The 22,556-nt window shown below is 42.8% G+C and overlaps 1 protein-coding gene across 1 annotated transcript in view; it reads left to right on the forward strand.

The window, feature by feature from the left end:
* The window catches only part of LOC134541835 (hemicentin-2-like), a 169,459-nt gene that overhangs the window by 109,589 nt on the left and 37,314 nt on the right, over positions 1-22,556 (forward strand). The window contains exons 3-5 of the mRNA XM_063385530.1: positions 1,604-1,812; positions 6,800-6,913; positions 17,601-17,807. Coding sequence (XP_063241600.1) covers positions 1,604-1,812; positions 6,800-6,913; positions 17,601-17,807 — 530 coding nt within the window. The remainder of the gene's footprint in view (positions 1-1,603; positions 1,813-6,799; positions 6,914-17,600; positions 17,808-22,556) is intronic.

The following is a 22,556-nucleotide window of genomic DNA, read 5'->3' on the forward strand; positions in this document are numbered from 1 at the left end:
GGTAGGTACTGGGACTGCACAAAGAATAAATGGCCGGGTGAGAATAACGAACCCAATACTACTGCGGCAACATTTTTTTTTTGTAGTGACACAGTTGTTTTCATGTAAATGTACAAATGCACAGATGTACATATGTATAGACGTACGAATGTACAGATGTCAATATGTACAGATGTACAAATATAAAGATGTACGGATGTACAAATGTATGAATTGGAACGCACAACAACGCCGAAATACCACAACGCCGAAATTCCAAATTGACCACAACGCCGACAGCTAGAAAACTTCTGTGTACCACAACGCCGAATTACCACAACGCCGAAATACACTAACGCCGAAAAAATGTCATTGCAGGACTGTCACAAAGGTTAGGTTAGGTTAGACTAGGTTAGGCTATACTAGGTTAGGTTAGACTAGGTAAGGTTAGATTAGGTTAGGTTAGACTAGGTTAGGCTAGGTTAGGTTAGGTTATATTACGCTAGGTTAGGTTAGGTTAGGTAAGGTTAGGTTTGATTGTGGTATTTCGGCGTTAAGGTACATTTAAGAAACACACACAAATTCATTCAGTGGTTATTTCGGCGTTGTGGTACACATACGTTTACTAGCTGTCGGCGTTGTGGTCAATTTTGACATTCGGCGTTATGGTAATTCGGCGTTGTGGTAACGACCCTGTACGAATGTACAGATGTGCGGATGTACAGATGTACGAGTGTACAGATGTGCGGATGTACAGATGTACGAGTGTACAGATGTGCGGATGTACAGATGTAAGATGGTAAAGATGTACTAGTTTACAGATGTGCGGATGTACAGATGTACGAGTGTACAGATGTACATATGTACGAGTGTACAGATGTAGATTGTACAGATGTGCGGATGTACAGGTGTACGAATGTACAGATGTGCGGATGTACAGATGTAAGATGGTACAGATGTAAGATGGTACAGATGTGCGGATGTACAGACGTACGAGTGTACAGATGTACGAGTGTACAGATGTACGAGTGTATAGATGTGCGGATGTACAGATGTACGAGTGTACAGATGTGCGGATGTACAGATGTAAGGTGGTACAGATGTACGAGTGTACAGAAGTATATTGTACAGATGTGCGGATGTACAGGCGTACGAATGTACAGATGTGCGGATGTACAGATGTAAGATGGTACAGATGTACAGATGTACGAGTGTACATATGTGCGGATGTACAGATGTACGAGTGTACAGATGTGCGGATGTACAGATGTACGAGTGTACAGATGTGCGGATGTACAGATGTACGAGTGTACAGATGTGCGGATGTACAGATGTACGAGTGTACAGATGTGCGGATGTACAGATGTAAGATGGTACAGATGTACTAGTGTACAGATGTGCTGATGTACAGACGTACGAGTGTACAGATGTACAGATATACGAGTGTACATATGTACGAGTGTACAGATGTACGATTGTACATATGTACAAGTGTACAGATGTACGAGTGTACAGATGTACGAGTGTACATATGTACAAGTGTACAGATGTACGAGTGTACAGATGTACGAGTGTACAGATGTACATATGTACGAATGTACAGATGTGCGAACGCGTGCGGCAGGTTCGACGTGCGCGGCCGCGCGCTGCCCAAGGCGCTGTACTGGTCGGACGCGGACGCCTTCGGCCCCAGGGCCTACTTCAGCACGGGCTCCCGCCCGGCGGGGCTGACCCTGGACGCCGTGCAGCCCGACGACGAGGGCGTGTACCGCTGCCGCGTCGACTTCCGCAACTCGCCCACGCGCAACTACCAGGTCAACCTCACCGTCATAGGTGAACAACATCGAGACGCTCTTACTTGGGAAGCCTTCTTTTCACAGACGAGACAGTCAAACGTGCGATCGTTAGGGACCGGAAAAAAATTCGCGGGTTCAATGACCTGTAGGATGAACTCCATAGTTATACGTACACTCGGTCAAATGTCACCCACTCATCGGCTGCTGTCTTGTGAGACGTCCCAACGTAGCAGCCTGTGATTCGATAAAGCTTTGGTTTGGTGTTTATAATTGGCCCAGAGTCATCCAGGTGAGTTGCGAGCCAATAGCAGAGGCAGCACTGAGGTATAACTATTTGTATTTTGGCCTGTCGCGAAATGAATTCGCGAATTTTTCCGGTCTCTACCAATCGTGCATCTTCGGTGTTTTTTTTTTTTGTTTTTTTTTGTTCATGGTAAATATTTTTGATGTAGCTATACTTACCTAATATAACCAACCATCCACAATGTTTTAAAGTCTTTATAATGTAGCTAACCTATCATAATCGACCGCGAAATTTAATGCCACACCGGTTTATACAATGACAATGAGATAGAAAAAAAAAAGCGAGCATGAACTTCGGGGAACTTCTGGTGTGGCTCTCTCGTCTGTGAAATGAAGGCTTCCCCTCTTGTTTCCTTTGCAAATCAGCGAACTGTGGCGGCATTCAAAGGCAACCTAACCTAAAATTCGTTAACTTTTCAAAAGTAAACGTTGGCAACCTTGGTTTTTTTTTTATGTCGTTTGTTGCTGGGCATATTAACCATATTAATATGTTTAATATTATTTATTTTTTAGACTATGATAAAATGCTTATGTTTTGTTTAAATAATTAAAAACTGCATAGAAAAGTATGAGTGTTGAAATTCATAACCTCAGTTTCAATTGCAAATATACATACGTGCACATCTCTGCTACCTTACCCTTGACCCAGATGTAATATTTATGGTATGGAAACAACATTCAAATATTACATCACTAACCAAACATTCCAAACTGTCCAAAAATATTCCAAAGCATAATATTTTGCAATTATAATCACAACGCCACTCCGGTGATACAGAATCCCATTAATTCTTTACGAAGAATTTTTATAAAATAACTTTCTTTACTTAGGTTTTTATTTTTTAAGATATTTCTATGTTTTCTTTATATAAAAACTTAATTTTTGAGTTGGCTTTTCTCAGCCGCACCGAGGTTTATTTATTTATTATTATTATTATTATTATTATTATTATTTTTAGTGGCCGTATTTCGCCTATACAATTGCGCCTCCCTATGTAACTTGTCTCACACAACATAGTTCTCAACAGTAGCATGTCATTTAACTTGTCTCACATTCGACAGTTCTCAAAATAGCGCTAATGGTCTGCATAGCCTTCAACCACTTCTGCCTCTCGAGTTGACAGCGTCGTGAACAAGCATTCTGCTCCGAAAGTGACAGTGGCATTGGGGGGGGGGGGGGGAATGGGTAACACTGGTAGGAATACTACTTTTAACAATCGTCAAATGAGAAACAAGTTACACTACACAGAGCAAATGCTTCTACAAAGTGACAACGTAATAAATTTGTTATTTTACAAAGAATATTTTGTAAGCAAGTTACAAATACAATTTTCTTGTAAATCAACAAATTCCCGTGGAATGTATAAAGGGTTATGTAAACTACCAGTTCTGATCATCTTGATGTTACAACGCAAATTTTGTACATTCCACAGAAACTTGTTTGAAAAGGTACAACTTTTTGCTTGAAGCACTACAAAAATCTTGTTTAACATCTGCATAAGTTTCCAAAGAATTTCCTTGTTAAACGTTAATTATTTTTTTTTACAATGTACAGTATAGACTGTTTTCACCAAACAACGCCCAGAAACTGATTCCTGGGAGAAAACTAATACTATAAAATGTACTCAACTTTTTTCTAAAGATTATTATTGTTACACTACATTCGTAAATAGGATAGGGAAGCCAAGCCACCCTAATTTTATTACTGGAGGCCCATGAAGCAGTCAACTACATTCTCATAGTGTAAGTTCTTGGTTATAAGAAAAATTATTCGCCGATTTGTTTGTTTTTTTAGCTCAAAGAATGTTTCCATACTTTTTAAAAACTGTTTTTTAACTTTAAAGCTAATAGTTGTAAATATCTTTGTTTCGTTCTATTTTATCGCGAGGTACCACCGGCCGAGAATTTTAGGTGCTTATTTGGAAAAATCCTGTACATTTATGATAGCATAAAGCATGTCTAATCTCTAATATTATTTTTTAATCTATGTTTATTGTAAAAATGGTAACCATTTGCGTCCCTGAATATTGCCTTAACTTTACTTAAGTCTCAAGTTCAATCTGATTACGAAAATTGAACTAGAAGTTCCATGGTCTGACGGATCAGATTGCACTATCTGCATTTGACGTCATCAACAATAGTTACCAATGAGAACCATGATGAGTGAAAACGAACCGTAAAATCGTGCGAGAATAATTATTTCCTAAAGAACTTTTAAATTATGTGTTTTTATTTTTTTGTCTTGGGAAAACAATTTGTTGTATTTGAATTCGTTTCTCGTCAAGTTGCTTTAAAATGCAAATAAAAAAATTTAAAAAAAAATCAGTGTAAGCTTGGATCCAAGTAAATTTTATCAGTTATATTAAGTTTTAAGAAATATATCGAAATTAGTTTGATGCGCGTTTTCATTAATCTTCAGAGTTTCTAAAACTCACTAGGAAAGCGAAGATAAAAGTCCATTTGAATTTAAAGTTCTACAAGGGCCTTCGCCCATTTGGCGCACATACAGTATGCAGAGCTACAGAAAGAATCACGATATTCATAAACTGCTTGAGATATCCGAGTGGTGTCTTTTTGAGAAAAAAACACTTGAAATTAATCTGAGTGTGGATGGGTAGTTCTGTTTTCGCATTTATAGTCTTTTGTTGTATTATTAGCAGAGCGATAAATGGCTAAATGGCGGATTCCAGAATAATTTATGTGCATAAAATTCCCGGGAGAGGTTCTTAAAACGCAATCAACGGAATTGCATTGCACCTTTATAATCATTTCTCTGTCATGTAATGTTTTGGTCACCGCTCGGATCTCATAGTTTCGAGAAGACTGCGCGCCAGTCCAGAGGCTGGAAGGGGCATGTGTCGTTTTGCCTAAAGGCGTTTTGCCTAAAGGCGTTTTGCCTAATTTTAGGCAAAACTCCGTTTAGCAAAACGCCGTTAGGTAAAACGCCGTTAGGCTAATAGCCATTAGGCAATTCGCCGTTAGGCAAAACTCCTTTTCCTCTTTTAGGCAAAACGCCGTTAGGCATATCGCGGTTAGGCAAATCGCCGTTAGGAAAACCGCTGATAGGCAATACGCCGATAGGCAAAACGCCGTTAGGTTAGGTTAGGCAAAACGCCGTTAGGCAAATCGCCATTATGCAAAACGCCGTTGGCCAAATCGTAGTTAGGCAAAATGAGGTTTTGTCATCATAGTAACATTTTAGGAAAATCGCCGTTCGGCAAATCGCCGTTAGGCATAACGCCGTTTGGCAAATTGGAGTTAGGCAAAACGCCGTTAGGCAAATCGCCTTTAGGCAAATAGCCGTTACGTAATTCGACGTTAGGCAAAACGCCTTTAGGCGAAATGACTTTAGGCAAATCGCCTGTTACTCGCTGGAAGCACGAAGCACCAGCGAGCGCCGCTCTCATCACCCCTGGCCAGACGGGCCCTGTAGGCCACTGTGGCACGCTGCTGCAGACGTGTCAGCCAGTGCGGTCGGACAGACGCGACTGCACAGAGCAGTCGTCGCGCGGGCTGACGGCCGTTAATGACCGCTGTTTGTATTCCCGCGTCTCCCTCGCGGCCGGCAGCTGTCGGCGGGCTGCTCTATTTGCATAGCCAGGGGCGATGGTTCTCGCAGTTCTGTTTCAGTTGGTTCGCGGCTTCGCTTGGTATTTTTCAAGGGGGACGCACCACAACGCCGAAATGCCAAATTGACCACAACGCCGACAGAAAACTGCTGTGTACCACAACGCCGAATTACCACAACGCTGAAATACACTAACGCCGAAAAATGTCATTGCAGGACTGCCACAAAGGTTAGGTTAGACTAGGTTAGGTTAGACTAGGTTAGGTTAGGCTAGGCTAGGATAGGCTAGGTTAAGTTAAGTTAGGTTATATTACGCTAGGTTAGGTTAGGTAAGGTTAGATTTGATTGTGGTATTTCGGCGTTAAGGTACATTTAAGAAAAACACAAATTCATTCAGTTTTATTTCTAGTAATTTTCTAGCTGTCGGCGTTGTGGTCAATTTTGACATTCAGCGTTATGGTATTTCGGCGTTGTAGTAACGACCCTTTTTCAAGTACCCACCCTGTGACCGCACGTGATTCCTACTGAAAGCAGTTGTTCTATTTCACAATTTGTCATGACTAGAGACCCAAAATTTCGCCGATTAATTTGGTGTCAGGCTAAAATTCACAGTCCAACGTATACCCTACCCACATGTACTTTCCTACATATTGACTGGTTTCTTACTGTAGAACTTCCTCTTCCTTTGAGAGGGTCTACTGCTAGCTGGCAATTGGCTAACCCACAGTCATAGAAAGGAGTGTCGAGAGAATTGTGATTCAGTCATCAAAGAAATTAAAAGGTGTAAAAAGTTAGCAGTTTACGTAGCAACCAAAAACATTCCGCGAAATTTCCGGGTCGTTATTAACGAGGAGTTAGAGGCATATAACACAAATGGTAAATTGGACTGTTTTAATTGGTGGTGCGTAGGTAAGACTCTCAAAATTATCTGCTTAACCAATTTATAGACTTCCGGGTACATAAACTTGCAATTGTGTGTATTGCCTACTATGCACTTGAATTAAAATAGGTGTTTCACACTCTTACGCTTACTTACGTGCTGAAGAGAGATGCTCGTGTGTACCAGGCTTAAGAGTGCTGGACACGAAGTGAGTGACTAGTAGTTGTGTTCGGTGAATCCAGCAGCCAGTGCGTGGGTGCGCCCTTGTTGCAGTGCCGCCGCGCGAGATGCTGGTGTACGCCGTCCCCGGAGAGCCAATCACGTCGCAGGTGGTGGGCCCGCTGACCGAGGGCACAGAGCTCACCCTCACCTGCGAGGTCAGGGGAGGTGAGTGCAGACCAGGCGCGGCTACAGTTCCCCGGGGCCCCGCTCCTATCTGGGCCCCACGCCTATCACGCCTATCAAAACCTATGTTTTATACAAAAACAAATACAATTCACACCAATAAGGTTGAGAAAATATTCATAAATTTTTAAAATTTTTTTTAATACAACCCCTGTGTTAATTTAAAAAAATTATAGGCTCGTTCTGTTTGGTATATACAACTTATTTTTCTTCACTGCAACGAGCTATTTTAACAATGTCAAACTTTTTATTGGACTCTGCTTATATCATAATTTTCCGTTGCTTTATCAGTTAAGAACACTTCTACGGAAGTGATGGTGAGCCGACGTTTCGGCATACCATTTTGCTACCATATTCAAGAGTCATTGACAAAGCAATTTTAGTGTTCTGACCCTAGAACTTCATGTTCTTTGAATGATTTTTTTCAATGCAATGGGGAAGATTGATTTAAAACGATTGTATAGGGGCCTACGTCATTGCTGTTTTACACTTTACGTACTACATTATAAAGCAGCGATGCCGTATGTCCATAAATCGTTTTAAAACAACTGCATGGGAGTTGTTGATCTCTCTTGAAAATGGCTGCAGTAAGGTGCCCGAACTGTTCAAGCAAATCATTATTTCATCCGACCTGGCGTCAACCCAGAAGTCAAGAATTTGTTTGTTGTTGGTTTGGACTACCTAAGGGTTTGACAAAAAGAAAAACTGTGGTATGATTGAATACGTCGCAAAGATAAGTTTTTAGTATTTAACTTTTTAAACGAATCCACGGGATAGGCATCTGTGCGCTTCTCTGGCGGTGTATAAACGCAGGGAGATAAATTATTTAACTCAAGAGTTACTTGGTAGGGTAAAAGAGCAACATACGTTTGCCAAATCGCTTCTGCTTTTAACACAAAAATTTCGCCCTTCTTCACTTCCTTGACATTTTCACATGACCACTGGTACACATATATTTATTTTTTTTTCCTTTTCAATAATACATTCTCAGTAATGATGATATATTTAATCAGTAGGAAACCACGTGTAATTTCTATATCACGCATAATTATAGACAGTAATTGGTCAGCATATTCCCTGTTCCGTAGAGAGTTGTGTCGTGACAGTCCTGCCAGTAGTTAGCAAGTGAAACACTGCGACTTCCACTGTCCGTGAGTCGATCTGGTTTTCATTAGCTGAATCGTCGGAGGAGGAGGTAATTTTTTTTTTCCCACCGGAGGGAATCGGTAATTCATCTCGGAGGAGCGTAAATGTAAGTTTGCGAGAGGGATGGGAGGACGACGGCGTTAGTGCCATTCCCGGCCACGCGGCGCGCCTTCTGCAAGTGGTGTGTGGGTTGGTGAAAACACACCGTCAGCGACGCTTTTTTTTTCTTATACGACCGAACGGCGACTCTTCGGCGGCGCGAAGAACCCACTTCCCGAGGACGGGGCGCAAACTGCCGCCATCTGGGTGAGAGGGGAGGGGGAGGAAAGAGAAGAGAGAGAGAGAGAGAGTGGCCTCTCCCGGGCAGATGCGATAGCAGGGAGACAAGAGGCGGGGCCCCTTCCGGCAGCAGTAGGGCATCATCGGCCAAGGCGTCGGCCCCCGACGAGCACTCTTACAGCCGATCAGCACCCGAGTGTCTTGTATCGACACACCTGAGCGCTGCCCGATACACCGCCTGGTGCCCGCCTCAACCCTCGTCCCGAGCCTGTCTCTTCCAGTCCTGCCTCCTCCAACGACGATATGCGTTCTGTTGCCTCTCCGGCAACAAACACTTTTCCTTACTAAAACATAAAAGCTCCTTCGTTAAAACTACTGAATGTCAGATAGTAGGTACTTCGACGCATTAAAACACATAAGTAGGGCCATGAACATTTAGCGAAAAGATCCCGAGAGTAGCTGGAAGTTAAAACACTGTAGCATCGTCTGTGTTTCGTGATTGGGTGAGTTATGTACTTTGAGGTGCATGTCGATTGTTACAACAACAGATCACACTAATTCAGTGTGGAAGCAAACTCGTCCTCAGAGGCTCGTGCAAACAAGGCAACGACTTCTCTCGCAGACGGCCGCCAATCACAACCCGCTGGTGCGGGTATACCTTGTTGCAGTCTAGTAGGCGTTCAGATTTTTTTCGCGAAAATTTCCCGCCCCTACACATAAGAAACACTCGCTGCATTAGAACACAACACTGTTGGTTGGTGGTGTGCGAGATGAGTGGAGCTGTTGCGACTCCTGAAGAACACTCTGACCCTCGGAAAAAAGAAGAAGATAACTATCAGAGGTTTATTTATTCTTGAGCCGGGACCTCAACAACAAATTTAATGCTAACCTGTGAACAAAAAGCAAGAGTTTCGCGAATTTCTTCCCCTTCTCTCTCTCTCTCTCTCCCTTCCACTTTTTGACTTCCCCATGCGGATGGTGGATTGCCGTTTGAGAGCCCGGTATACGAATTTCAAATACGAGGGAGCCGGCATGCGATAGGGCAGCAATCTCCCGTTATTAGCTCCTTCGCCCCCCCCCCTCCCCCTCCTTCCCTGCGAGGAAAGTAGCTTCGCCCCCCCTCCCCCCTTCTCCCCCCTCCTTCAAGAACTCCCGCCAGCACGCCACGATCCGCCGACACATACATAATACATGAGCGCCGAGGGCAGCGGAGCGGCGCGGCTGGAGGGGGGAAGGGATTGAACCTTTAAAGGTTCCCTAAAGTGGCCGAAATTGATTTCCGCCGGAGAGCGGCGGCCGAGGCGAGGAAACTGCGCTGGGAGCCCTCGCGATGTCTTCCCGCCAAGGACGCAGGGGCGCTGCGTGAGACTTGGTTACTGTCCCGGCGCTCAAGGGTGCCGTCCGCCCGGACACACGGCACATGCGTAGGGACCGGAAAAATTCGCGGGTTCAATGACCTCTAGGATGAACTCCATAGTCCTACGTACACTCGGTCAAATGTCACCCACTCATTGGCTGCTGTCTTGTGAGACGTCCCAACGTAGCAGCCTGTGATTCGATAAAGCTTTGGTTGGGTGTTTCTCATTGGCCCATAGTCATCCAGGTGAGTTGTGAGCCAATGGCAGAGGCAGCACTGAGGTATAACTATTTGTATTTTAGCCTATCGCGAAATGAATTCGCGAATTTTTCCGGTCTCTACACATACGTAGGGGCATGCAGATTTCGCGAAAAGATTTCGAGACTAGACGAAAGTTAAAACACTTTAGCACCGCCCCTGTGTTTCGTGATTGGGTGCGAGTTTCTCCCAGGTACACATATCGATTGTAACAACACCAATCATCACAGTGATTTCAGTGCGAACGCAAACGCGTCTCCTGAGTGGCGGCTCGGTCAAACAAGGCAACGACTTCTCTCGCAGACGGCCGCCGATCGCAAGGAAGAAACAACAGGTGCGGGTATACCTTGTTGCAGTCTAACAAGTGTTTGGATCTTTTCGCGAAGAAAGCTTGCCCCTACACATACGCAGGGGCGCAACAACAGGGGGGAAGGGTATTTTGCCCCCCCTCTGAAACCTTGAAGTGGGGGCAAACGGGGGCAAAGAAAGTGCTGTGTAATCAATTTTTAGATAGTAAAACTGCTTAAATAGCACCATTTTCCACCTTGAAATACAAATTTTCCCGGGGGAGGAGCCCCGGACCCCCCCCCCCGTCTCAATAAGGGGGATCGACGATTCTTTATAAAAAGGTATATTGCCCCCCCTCCCTTTTCGAAATTTAGTTATTGCGCCCCTGCACATACGGTATCCGAGTGGAGTCTGTTCACGAAAAGCATTTAAGAACTCGCCAAGGGCTTAAAAGTACTTTCCATTTCGGATTACATCTTTAAACTGTATCTTTAGAACAATTAATAAATGGCTAAAAGGCGTGGTTTTAACAGTAATTCTTAGGCGTCAAAAATCGATACAGATTCTTGTAAGCATACTTGAGGGACTTTCATTACACCTTTACCTTCATTTCTATGCCATATAACGTCACGTTCACCGCTCAAATTTCACAGTTGTCCCATGGACGACGCGAGAAGACACCGCGCCAGAAGCACCAGCGAGCGTGTTGCTTGTCATCCATCCCACCTCACTAACACGGATACACACCCGACTACACGGGTGTTCGCGCGCCATTTACAAACCGCTAAACGATTCCTACAAGTGTCTGATTACGAGAGACCGGGAAAAATTCCCAGAATTCATTTCGCGATAGGCTAAAATACAAATCGTTATACCTCCGTGCTGCCTCTGCTATTGGCTCACAACTCACCTGGATGACTCTGGGCCAATGATAGACACCCAACCAAAGCTTTATCGAATCACAGGCTGCTACGCTGGAACGTCTCACAAGACAGCAGCCAATGAGTGGGTGACATTTGACCGAGTGTAGGTAGAACTATGGAGTTCATCCTGCAGGTCATTGAACCCGCGAATTTTTCCTGTCCCTACTGATTACGAATAGCATTCAAGAGCCACTGCACGAGTCTATAGCAGTTTCGTCCCATGATTTCGTCTATAAAGTGTATATTTTTTTGGCCAGTGAAAAAAAGTCCAAAAAGGATGTTTTCACGGACTTTTTTGATATGAAAAATTCTACGAACAGAATGGAAAATGGCTTCGGGAAGTGCAGGCAGCTTTTATCGTTAATATCCCAGCATAAAACTGTAGGGCCGCTGCTTGAAGTCCCATAGAGGCGTGTTACCACCGCGAAGACTGCACTCCAGGTCGGCGCCCGGCGCGTAGAGGCGAGGAGGAGCGAGATGCGCGAGCGAGTGTCGCCCTTAGCGCCCCGCGCTCCGAGCACGTGCGCCAGACCAGATGGTGAATGCCCTGTTCCAGGTCATTGTTTTATATTCACGTTCCACGCGGTAAAACTTGCCAACTTCTGAGAAGCTGAACTTTCACAAAATGAAAAAAATATATATCTATATTGCATACTTTTTGCATAATTATCTGGCAATGTCGCATTTTCAACGGGTTTTGTGCAGTATTGAAAGGAGAATGAACTGGAATATAAAACTGGAACTTTTTTGGGTTAAAGTTTTTCTTTTCTGGCTGCTATGTAGATAATATGGTTAAATTTTATTTCAGAGAAAAAATTATTTTAACTGACATTTAAAAATCATCAAAATATTTATGATGTTTAAAAGTATAATTAAAATTAAATTAATTTTTATTAAAGAATTTTAAATCATACACCATCATTGCCTTTGAACCCAAAAAAATTTCAGTTATTTATTGAATTTGGTTTTCCTTATCCATACTCCACAAAAATGTCAAAAAATTCTACTTTGCCCGCTAACTATGCAAAAACGGATGCACTATATATGTGTTTCATTCTGTTGAAGTTCGGCCACACAAAACGGCTACAAGTTTAGCCATGTTGTACGTAAAAAAAAAAAAATAATAATCTGCAACTGGACATACGCCCTTAACGGTGGCCAATCAGATGTTAAAAAAAAAAAAAAAAAAAGGGTGCGTGGCCGTCAGCGCGCATATTCTCACTTGGACAATCTAATTGGACGATAGTTCGCTTGAACGATTGAACCAAACAATAATTCACACAATAACCACTCAATACTCACACGTCTAGACGGCGGTCAACAGCGTAACGAGAAATGCAGCACTGTTACGTCACTCCGCTAGCGCTTGAACGATAGTGAGGAGTGGGGTGCTCGATATTTCCCCTACCACTGATCACTTTTTAAAATATATATATATATATATTTGTATTTTTTAAAGAAATTATCAATGTGGTACTAATTTGTAACATTGTTTAAACTATACATATTTTAAAATAACTTGCCATGTTAAAATAGTTTTAGATTTACCCTATTAAAATGCCAAGAAATTTTTCTCTCAAAAGCATATTAAGTTTGATATTATTTTGAACCATTTATTGTAGAGTTATTCATAATTGCGTAACAAATATTAGAATAAATTAATATGGACATTTGTAGTCACATTATCTAATAATTTGGTGAAAGGTTGGGTTTTGGAACTTTTGAAAAATTGCATATAAATCGAAAATGACGAAACTACATTTTTTTTTAAATTCAGGATCGTCATTAATTATCTTATTGACTGTCTGCTCGCCGTTGAGTTTTGTGTCGTTCTGTATAGTGAAACATCTCTAAGAATTGCAATAAAACCAAAATAATGCCGTACCTGTTGTTCTAAGGGTTACGCAATGCTTTATAAATAGGTCAGTTATTCGAAAACTACTTAACCTTCATAAGAAACCTCACTTACAAGCACGTGTGTGTATGTCAGTTTTGTTAAAGCTCGCCGAACGAGCATTCACAACGCTGTTAAATTGACTCTGATGCTCTGTCTCACGCCATGTTGATTTTTTTTCTTATGCATCTTTTATTAAAGCCTATTTATGAAATTTTGACACGATACCTCTTCTGTGTTTGTAAGTTCTGTCACTAATATTTTCAACGAATATTCACTTGGTTGAATAATATTATTTTTTTTTATAGAAATTCGCAAAGACTTATGGGTTAATGGACATTTTCGATTTTTTGACGTGACAACGTCTAATAAATCGATGAACGCCGGCTGCACGCACGAAAAGTGTCCCGTTGCGCACATTGTCCTGTTACGCTGTGTCCCGTTATGCTCATTGTACGCTTGCGCCGCATCTATCTCTCTTCCACTCGATTGGAATAACCATCGATTTGACTTTTTCGATGCACATTAAACTTGAAACACTCCCATTCGTTTCCTACTTTTCCTATCATCGTCCTATCCTTAACAGAATAACACAGATTGGAAGAAGTTAAATAGCAAACATGTATAAAAGTTATAGTTAAAATAATCTCTTCGTTAAAGTAATAAACATATTTGAATTAATGAGTGCAAATAAAATTAAATTTATCAATTAAATTGTAGATTTAATTTCACTCCTTCTTTGTATCCATACAAAATAGTGATAATTCAATAAAAATGATTCAATTTTATTCATAAAAGTATGCAATCATTTCATCAATGTTTTGTTATGACGTTGTCACGTTAAACTATCGTCCGTAAACCGACTTTACAGACAACCAAATTTTTTAAATAAGGAAATTCAAATTTTCGAGCAGCAATGGGTACGATAGTTTCGTGGAACAATCCTTCGTAGCTCGCAGCTCCCAGCCGAGTTGCATGATCGCATCCCGAAGCTCCGTAGTGATGGCGGACTCCTGTTCGCGCTGATCTTACAACCAGCATGCAGTTAGCTGCAGGTCGGTGGAACTCCTAAGCTTGTCAACTTTGTGGTGTTTAGACCACGAAAACGCAGGTCCTTAATTTTTTTTTCCCTGGCACACATACATACAACGTACCATAATTTTCCCTCCAACAGCATTTGGCGTACCGCAATCTAACAAGTTGTGTACCATAACTACTGTGTGAAGTGCCGTAATTATCGGGCGTGCCATAGAAAATAGTCGAGTGCTTCCAGGAAACTGGGCTGTACTTGAGCGGGTGGCGAAGACAATAGGCGCGGGGTTCGGAAAGCGTTCAGCGAGGCCGAGGACCGACCAGAGGACCTGGAAGGCCGCACACTCGCGGGCGACCGGCCATTGTGAGAGGCTCGCCCTCTGAAACCACGGGGGAAGTTCCCGCCCATTGGCCACTGTTCCCGGAACTCCGGCGAACAGAGCTGAGCTCCTTGGGAGCGCCATCCGGATTCGCGGTTGTTTGGTTCGCCGTGAAAGCGACCGCCAACTTGCACTTTGCGGTCATTCCAGTGCCTCGTTGGGGTTTCCCCCTCGCTCTTTGTCGCCTGCCTGGTCGATAAGGCAAGGCAATGTGCGGTGGGAAAAATTTGCGCTTTCACTCTTTGCCGCTTTTCCGAGATGTACCTAGTTGAAATTTTTAGTGGCCGTTTCATAGAGGAATCATGCGTTGTTTAAAAATGAGCCTTAATTTTTCTTAAGTTGGTTAACACTTGTTTTCATTTATTTATATTTTATTTTTAAATTTTTAAGCTTGTCTGCACATAACTTTTATAATTTTAGATTTTGTATTCACACAAGTTTTAACTTGGTTATACATTTTTTTTAATTTTGTTTTAAGTTTATATTTAATATAATCGATTTGATTGGCACGATTGCCAACTCGAGAAATGTAGCTACTTGTTTTGACTGACGTCACAAATTGCCGTGCGCCTCACCCAGTCCGCCTCGCCATCTTGGATTTTCACATCTTTTAAGCTATAATTCTAATTTTGAACACATCTATCCACAATTATTTGGCACGTCAAGGCATTGCAGAGAGTGACACATCAGTAGGTAACTTCTACCCTGATGATGGCGATTGAAAACGTGCGAACGGAACGTCGGTGAATTATTCGCCCTGGACGCGGCTACAGTCCCAGAAGCCAAGCTACTTCAGACAATGGCCGCGAAAGCCTGCGATCTTTATTAACATTATTTTTAATTTTTTTAAAAAAAATAATTCTATTGTGTTAGGTCACGCGCCCATAAATATATCAATATACGTACATATATATACACACATATATACCTCCCCCCTACTCGCCGTTAGTTTTCACCAAACCTCTTTTCTCTGGCAAAAAAAAAAAACTTTTTTGCCGAAGTGCGCGAGAAGTGGAGAAGTGGAGAAGTGGCGGGAATTAATAAAAAGCTGGCTAGTCGGCGGCGGAAGAGGCCAACTAATTGATTTTAAATGAGAGCCGGCGTCGCGGCGAAGAAGCCGCCGCCTGCCGCGCCAGGGACCCGCGTGACGAAGTGGCGCCGATTGTTGGCTGCATTATTAACGCGGCCATCTCTTTCGCATTAAACACCGCCTTGGCCGTCCCACCTACTCATTACTTCCCCAGCGCCCCCCTCCCTCCTTATTCAGGAACACCGCTCTCTCTTCAGCCGCCCTCCGCGCCGCGCAGGCGTCACTCAGTTGCCGGCGGATCACTCCCGGCACACTTCAATCAATTGTTCAATTCACTCTTTAAAAAAAAATTGGTTGTCTGTAAAGTCGGTTTACGGACGATAGTTAAACGTGACAACGTCATAACAAAACATTGATGAAATTATTGCATACTTTTATGAATAAAATTGAATCATTTTTATTGAATTGTCACTATTTTGTATGGATACAAAGAAGGATGAAATCTACAATTTAATTGATAAATTTACTTTAATTTGCACTCATCAATTCAAATATGTTTATTACTTTAACGAAGAGATTATTTTAACTATAACATTTATACATGTTTGCTATTTAACTTCTTACAATCTGTGTTATTCTGTTAAGGATAGGACGATGATAGGAAAAGTATGAAACGAATGGGAGTGTTTCAAGTTTAATGTGCCTCGAAAAAGTCAAATCGATGGTAGTTCCAATCGAGTGGAAGAGAGATAGATGCGGCGCAAGCGTACAATGAGCTGAACGGGACACAGCGTAACGGGACATAGTGCGTAACGGGACACTTTTTTTTCGTGCGTGCAGCCGGCGCGGCGTTCATCGATTTATTAGACGTCACGTCAAAATATTACGCCAACATTCCCTAGTAAACTCTCCGTACAATCTTAATTTAACTATACACATAGATACACACAGTGTCCTTCCTTAGTCCAGCGGGAAATGTTTAATTTATTTTTTTAATACCAGAAACAACTATTAATATTGAAAAAAAAGTTTATTATTTGGAAATACTTCATCAGACCAGAAGATGCTTCAAATGTCTGTACACAAGAACGAAACCAAACATATGTCCAACTAAAATTATTTGTGTTTTTTTATGTACTCAGAAACACGTTGAGGCAGGGACCAAGGTATTCATATCCCATTATGTGGTGTTATTTTAGGGTTGGTATTTAATTACTTTTTTTTTCGGAAGTGGTGTGTAGCCTCCTCGAGACATTATTTAAAGTACTTTTGATCTTCCTTTCCCGGGTATTTGTTTTATTTCGCAACATTTATCTCAATTTCATCCTGTTATTTCAATATGCTTGTAACAATTTAGACTTTAATTTTTTTTTTAATAAACGCAGTTCTATGTCAGTATGTGCCGCAAACTAATGTTATTATTTATAAGTAGAGACCTGCAAAATTCGCGGATTCAATGACCTCCAGGATAGACTCTACTACACTCTACACACTCGGGCAAATGCCACCTGTTCATTGGCTGCTGACTTGTGAGTCGTCCCGACCGAGTGTCTGTGATTCGACACTTCTATAAGTGAGGGTCTCTAATTGGCCCTCATTACTCCAGATCAACAGCGAACCAATTGCAGATTCAGCGCTAAGGTATAATCATTTGAATTGTAGCATATCACGAAATGAATCCGCGAATTTTGCAGGTCTCTATTTATGTTATTGATAGAGACATGCAAAATTCGCGGTTTCGATGGCCTTCAGGATAGACTGCACATACCCCTGTACACTCAGGCAAATAACGCAAGTTCATTGGCTGCCGACTTGTAAGTCGTCTCAGCTGGTTTGTCTGTGATTCGATCCTTCTTTGGTTGAGGGTTTATAACTGGTTGAGATTCGTCCAGATGAACAGAAAGCAAATAGCAAAATTATCTAAGAGGTATATGTGTTTGAATTCTAGCCTATCACCGAATGAATCCGCGAATTTTGCATGTCTCTAGTTATTGATGTAATTATTTTTCGGTAGTTTATCGCCCCCAGAAGCATGAAGAGTGTGCAGGGTGTGGAGAGTGTGGCGGGGATGTGGTGGCGCAGGCAAGCCGCAGCCCACGGTGTCGTGGTTCGTGGGCGACAAGCTGGCGGGGGCGGCGGCGGCGGCGCCCGGGGGCGGCGAGGTGACGCTGCGGCGGCTGGAGGTGGGCCGGGTGCGGCGCCAGCAGCTCAACACCACCTTCAAGTGCCAGGCCAGCAACAGCAAGCTGGTGCTGCCCGCGGAGCGCACACTGCGGCTCGAGCTGTACCGTAGGTGTCGCGCGCCTTCATCGCTGCCGACGGGGTGCTGTCATAACTTAGAAACACACGACTTAGAAACACACAACTTAGAATTATCTAAGTTATGACAGTTCTAAGTTATGACTTTCTACCAGGGCCGGCGCGTCCATATAGGCGAACTAAGCAACCGCCTAGGGCGCCAAGTAGCTGGGGGCGGCGCAGCACGACACACAACAGCTCATATAAAATGTTTAACGATTATTGAAACTAGATGAAAATGGATTTTTGTAACAGTTTGGAATGTTTATATTGATATAAGTAATTATTTAAAGTCCACGGTGACCTGTTTATGATTTGTAATAAGTAAAAAAGAAAAAAAAACACAAGTCTGCTTACATTTGATTGTTGACAAAATCTTAGGCTTACGTGATGTATTTTGGACAAGGACAATTTTTTTTTGGTGTGTCCGGCAGGAGGGGGAGGGTGGGGGGCATTAACGTTTTTCGCCTAGGGCGCCAATTTACCTTGCACTGGCCCTGCTTTCTACGTTACGACGTTTCTAAGTTGTGTGGTTCTGATTTGCGTGTTTCTAAGTTACGTGTTTCTAAGTTATGACAGTTCTAAGTTGTGTATTTCTAAGTTGTGACTTTCTACGTTATGACGTTTCTAAGTTGTGTGGTTCTGCGTTGCGTGTTTCTAAGTTACGTGTTTCTAAGTTATGACAGTTCTAAGTTGTGTGTTTCTAAGTTGTGATAGTTATAAGTTGTGAATTTCTACGTTATGACGTTTCTACGTTGTGTGGTTCTGCGTTGTGTGTTTCTAAGTTACGTGGATTTTTCTCCTATTTTCTAAGTTATGGCAGTTCTAAGTTGAGACTTTCTAAGTTATGTGTGGTTCCCGCTGCAGACGTGTGGGTGGTTCTGGAGGGGAAGCCTTCTTTTCACACACGAGAGAGCCTAAACGCCCGATCGTGCATCTTCGGTTTTTTTTTGTTCGTTGTAAATAAATATGGCGGTGTTGATAAAAGGATACTAATTGTCAATTAGGTTAGGTTAGCTACATTATAAATACTTTAAAACATTGTGGACGGTTTTGATTTGATTAGGATAGCTACATTAAAGATACTGTGAAATCATGTAAACGGTTTCCTAGCTCTGAATAGCTACATATTGAAAAGTTATTAGCTCAGCAACCATAAAATGATTTTACAGTTTTTTTAATGTAGCTATACTTACCTAATACAACCAACCATCCACAATGTTTTAAAGTATTGATAATGTAGCTAACCTATCATATGCTTCTCTTGAATCTTCATTTACTGAATAATTCTTTAAATTACTTCTTGCTAATTTTAAGAATGACATCTTATATGTTAAACCCGCGCATTTGGAGAATAAATGCCCGCGAATATTTTTTTCTTCCCCCATATAAATACACCTGTTGTGGTACGGAAAAAAAAAGCGAGCATGAACTTCGGGTGTGGCTCTCTCGTCTGTGAAAAGAAGGCTTACCGTGCTGGAGAGCATGCCATGTTTTATATCCCGACTCCCATCGGCTTGCAATAATTCCACCGTACTATAATACAGGCTCGCGATACCGTAATTATTGTAAGTATTGCAAGCTGCAGCTTGGGGGATACGAAGTAGGTATCGCATGCTTGCGTTGTAGCTGTACCGTAGGTATCACACACATGCAAGACACAACTAACGCACGACTTACACATTTTTTAAAGCTGTTTCGCTCCTATGAACACATTCTTTAATATATATTTATTTATGTTACATTGATAAGATTGTAGACTTGCTATCATAAAATTGAAATATAATCTGTTGTAATTGTTTGGTGTATAATAAACTGTTAAGAGTCATAATTATTTATAGTATATAGCATGGGCATGGATTCCCGGGGGGAGGGGGGGGGCCCTCCCTGAAATTAAGAAGCCCTTCTCTGAGAGGACCCATTGGCCTGTGTGGCAAAGTGTGCCTGTTAAACGATGCCTACAGATTTGTTTCCCTGGCAAATAGGGGGCCTACCTGTAGAGAGTAGGTACTTAATTTATTACAGAGATAAACCTTATCAATTTATAATTCATATTTTTTCCATACTCAATTGCATATTCATCTTATTAACGTATGTGATATATTTTGGTGTATAAACATATTTTATAATTTTTTTGAGTACTTGGACACTTAAAAATAAGTTAAATAAAAAGTATTCGACAAATTGTTAACGAACAAAACATTCAGGTTGCTGTTTAAAACTTGTTTAGACTTTACAATGTGTCATATCTACTTATAATCAAATGTGCAAAATACTTAATACTATCAAATACTTACTAAACTAAAAAAAAATAGATTAGCAGGTTTCTGGGAGCATTACAACAATAATCGAACAAATGAACTATTGAAGAATTGTTCATTTGGGTGATCAGTTCGAGCAGCGAGCAGGTGATATGCGGTGAAGGCAATGTGACCGCTACCGTCCAGAAAACAATTTTTCTGTGTTTTTACAAAAGATTCCTTTGGAAACCAGTTTCCCAGAAATAGTTTATAAATCTTCGAGAATGATATTGTAACTTTGTGGACATGGTTATGGAATTTTTTTTAAATACGTTTTTCGAGATAATACTGAGTATTTCTTACGCAAATTGACGCAAAAAAATTATATTTTAATTGGTGTTTCACTCAAGAAGAGATTTTTTTTAACCATCGAAGAGATTATCGGAATTTCACGTTAACCATTGGAGGTACAGGGACTACACAATGCATAAATGCCCGGGTAGTAATCCTAACCCAGTATTGCTGCAAACACTATTTTGTAGTGATAGAGTTGTTTTCATGTAAATGCTGGCATCGCACCAGATGCGCCAGGAGACAGAGGACACTAGGGGAGACTATGGGAGACCAGGGGAAACTAGGGGAGACTAGGGAACACTAGGGGAGACCAGGGGTGACCAGGGGAAACTAGGGGTGACTAGGGGAGGCATAGGGGAAACTATGGGAGATTAGGGGAGACTAAGAAAGGCTATGAGAGACTAGAGGAGACTACGGGAGACAGAGGACACAAGGGGAGTATAAGGGTGTCTAAGGGAAGACTACGGGAGACAGAGGACACTAGGGGAGTATAAGGGAGTCTAAGGGAAGACTACGGGAGACAGAGGACACTAGGGGTGACCAGGGGTGACCAGGGGAGTGTAAGAGAGTCTAAGGGAAGACTACGGGAGACAGAGGACACTAGGGGAGTATAAGGGAGTCTAAGGGAAGACTACGGGAGACAGAGGACACCAGGGGAGTATAAGGGAGTCTAAGGGAAGACTACGGGAGACAGAGGACACTAGGGGAGTATAAGGGAGTCTAAGGGAAGACTACGCGACACAGAGGACACCAGGGGAGTATAAGGGAGTCTAAGGGAAGACCACGGGAGACAGAGGACACCAGGGGAGTGTAAGGGAGTCTAAGGGAAGACTACGGGAGACAGAGGACACCAGGGGAGTATAAGGGGGTCTAAGGGAAGACTAAGGGAGACAGAGGACACCAGGGGAGTATAAGGGGGTCTAAGGAAAGACTACGGGAGACAGAGGACACCAGGGGAGTATAAGGGGGTCTAAGGGAAGACTAAGGGAGACAGAGGACACCAGGGGAGTATAAGGGGGTCTAAGGAAAGACTACGGGAGACAGAGGACACCAGGGGAGTATAAGGGAGTCTAAGGGAAGACTACGGGAGACAGAGGACACTAGGGGAGTATAAGGGAGTCTAAGGGAAGACTACGGGAGACAGAGGACACCAGGGGAGTATAAGGGAGTCTAAGGGAAGACTACGGGAGACAGAGGACACCAGGGGAGTATAAGGGGGTCTAAGGGAAGACTACGGGAGACAGAGGACACCAGGGGAGTATAAGGGGGTCTAAGGGAATACTACGGGAGACAGAGGACACCAGGGGAGTATAAGGGAGTCTAAGGGAAGACTACGGGAGACAGAGGACACTAGGAGAGTATAAGGGGGTCTAAGGGAAGACTACGGGAGACAGAGGACACCAGGGGAGTATAAGGGGGTCTAAGGGAATACTACGGGAGACAGAGGACACCAGGGGAGTATAAGGGGGTCTAAGGGAATACTACGGGAGACAGAGGACACCAGGGGAGTATAAGGGGGTCTAAGGGAATACTACGGGAGACAGAGGACACCAGGGGAGTATAAGGGAGTCTAAGGGAAGACTACGGGAGACAGAGGACACTAGGGGAGTATAAGGGAGTCTAAGGGAAGACTACGGGAGACAGAGGACACCAGGGGAGTATAAGGGAGTCTAAGGGAAGACCACGGGAGACAGAGGACACCAGGGGAGTGTAAGGGAGTCTAAGGGAAGACTACGGGAGACAGAGGACACCAGGGGAGTATAAGGGGGTCTAAGGAAAGACTACGGGAGACAGAGGACACCAGGGGAGTATAAGGGGGTCTAAGGGAAGACTACGGGAGACAGAGGACACCAGGGGAGTATAAGGGGGTCTAAGGGAATACTACGGGAGACAGAGGACACCAGGGGAGTATAAGAGAGTCTAAGGGAAGACTACGGGAGACAGAGGACACCAGGGGAGTATAAGGGAGTCTAAGGGAAGACTACGGGAGACAGAGGACACCAGGGGAGTATAAGGGAGTCTAAGGGAAGACTACGGAAGACAGAGGACACCAGAGGAGTATAAGGGAGTCTAAGGGAAGACTACGATAGACAGAGGACACCAGGGGAGTATAAGGGAGTCTAAGGGAAGACTACGCGACACAGAG

Source organism: Bacillus rossius, assembly GCF_032445375.1.
Source record: "Bacillus rossius redtenbacheri isolate Brsri chromosome 4 unlocalized genomic scaffold, Brsri_v3 Brsri_v3_scf4_2, whole genome shotgun sequence".
Classification (NCBI taxonomy): domain Eukaryota; kingdom Metazoa; phylum Arthropoda; class Insecta; order Phasmatodea; family Bacillidae; genus Bacillus; species Bacillus rossius.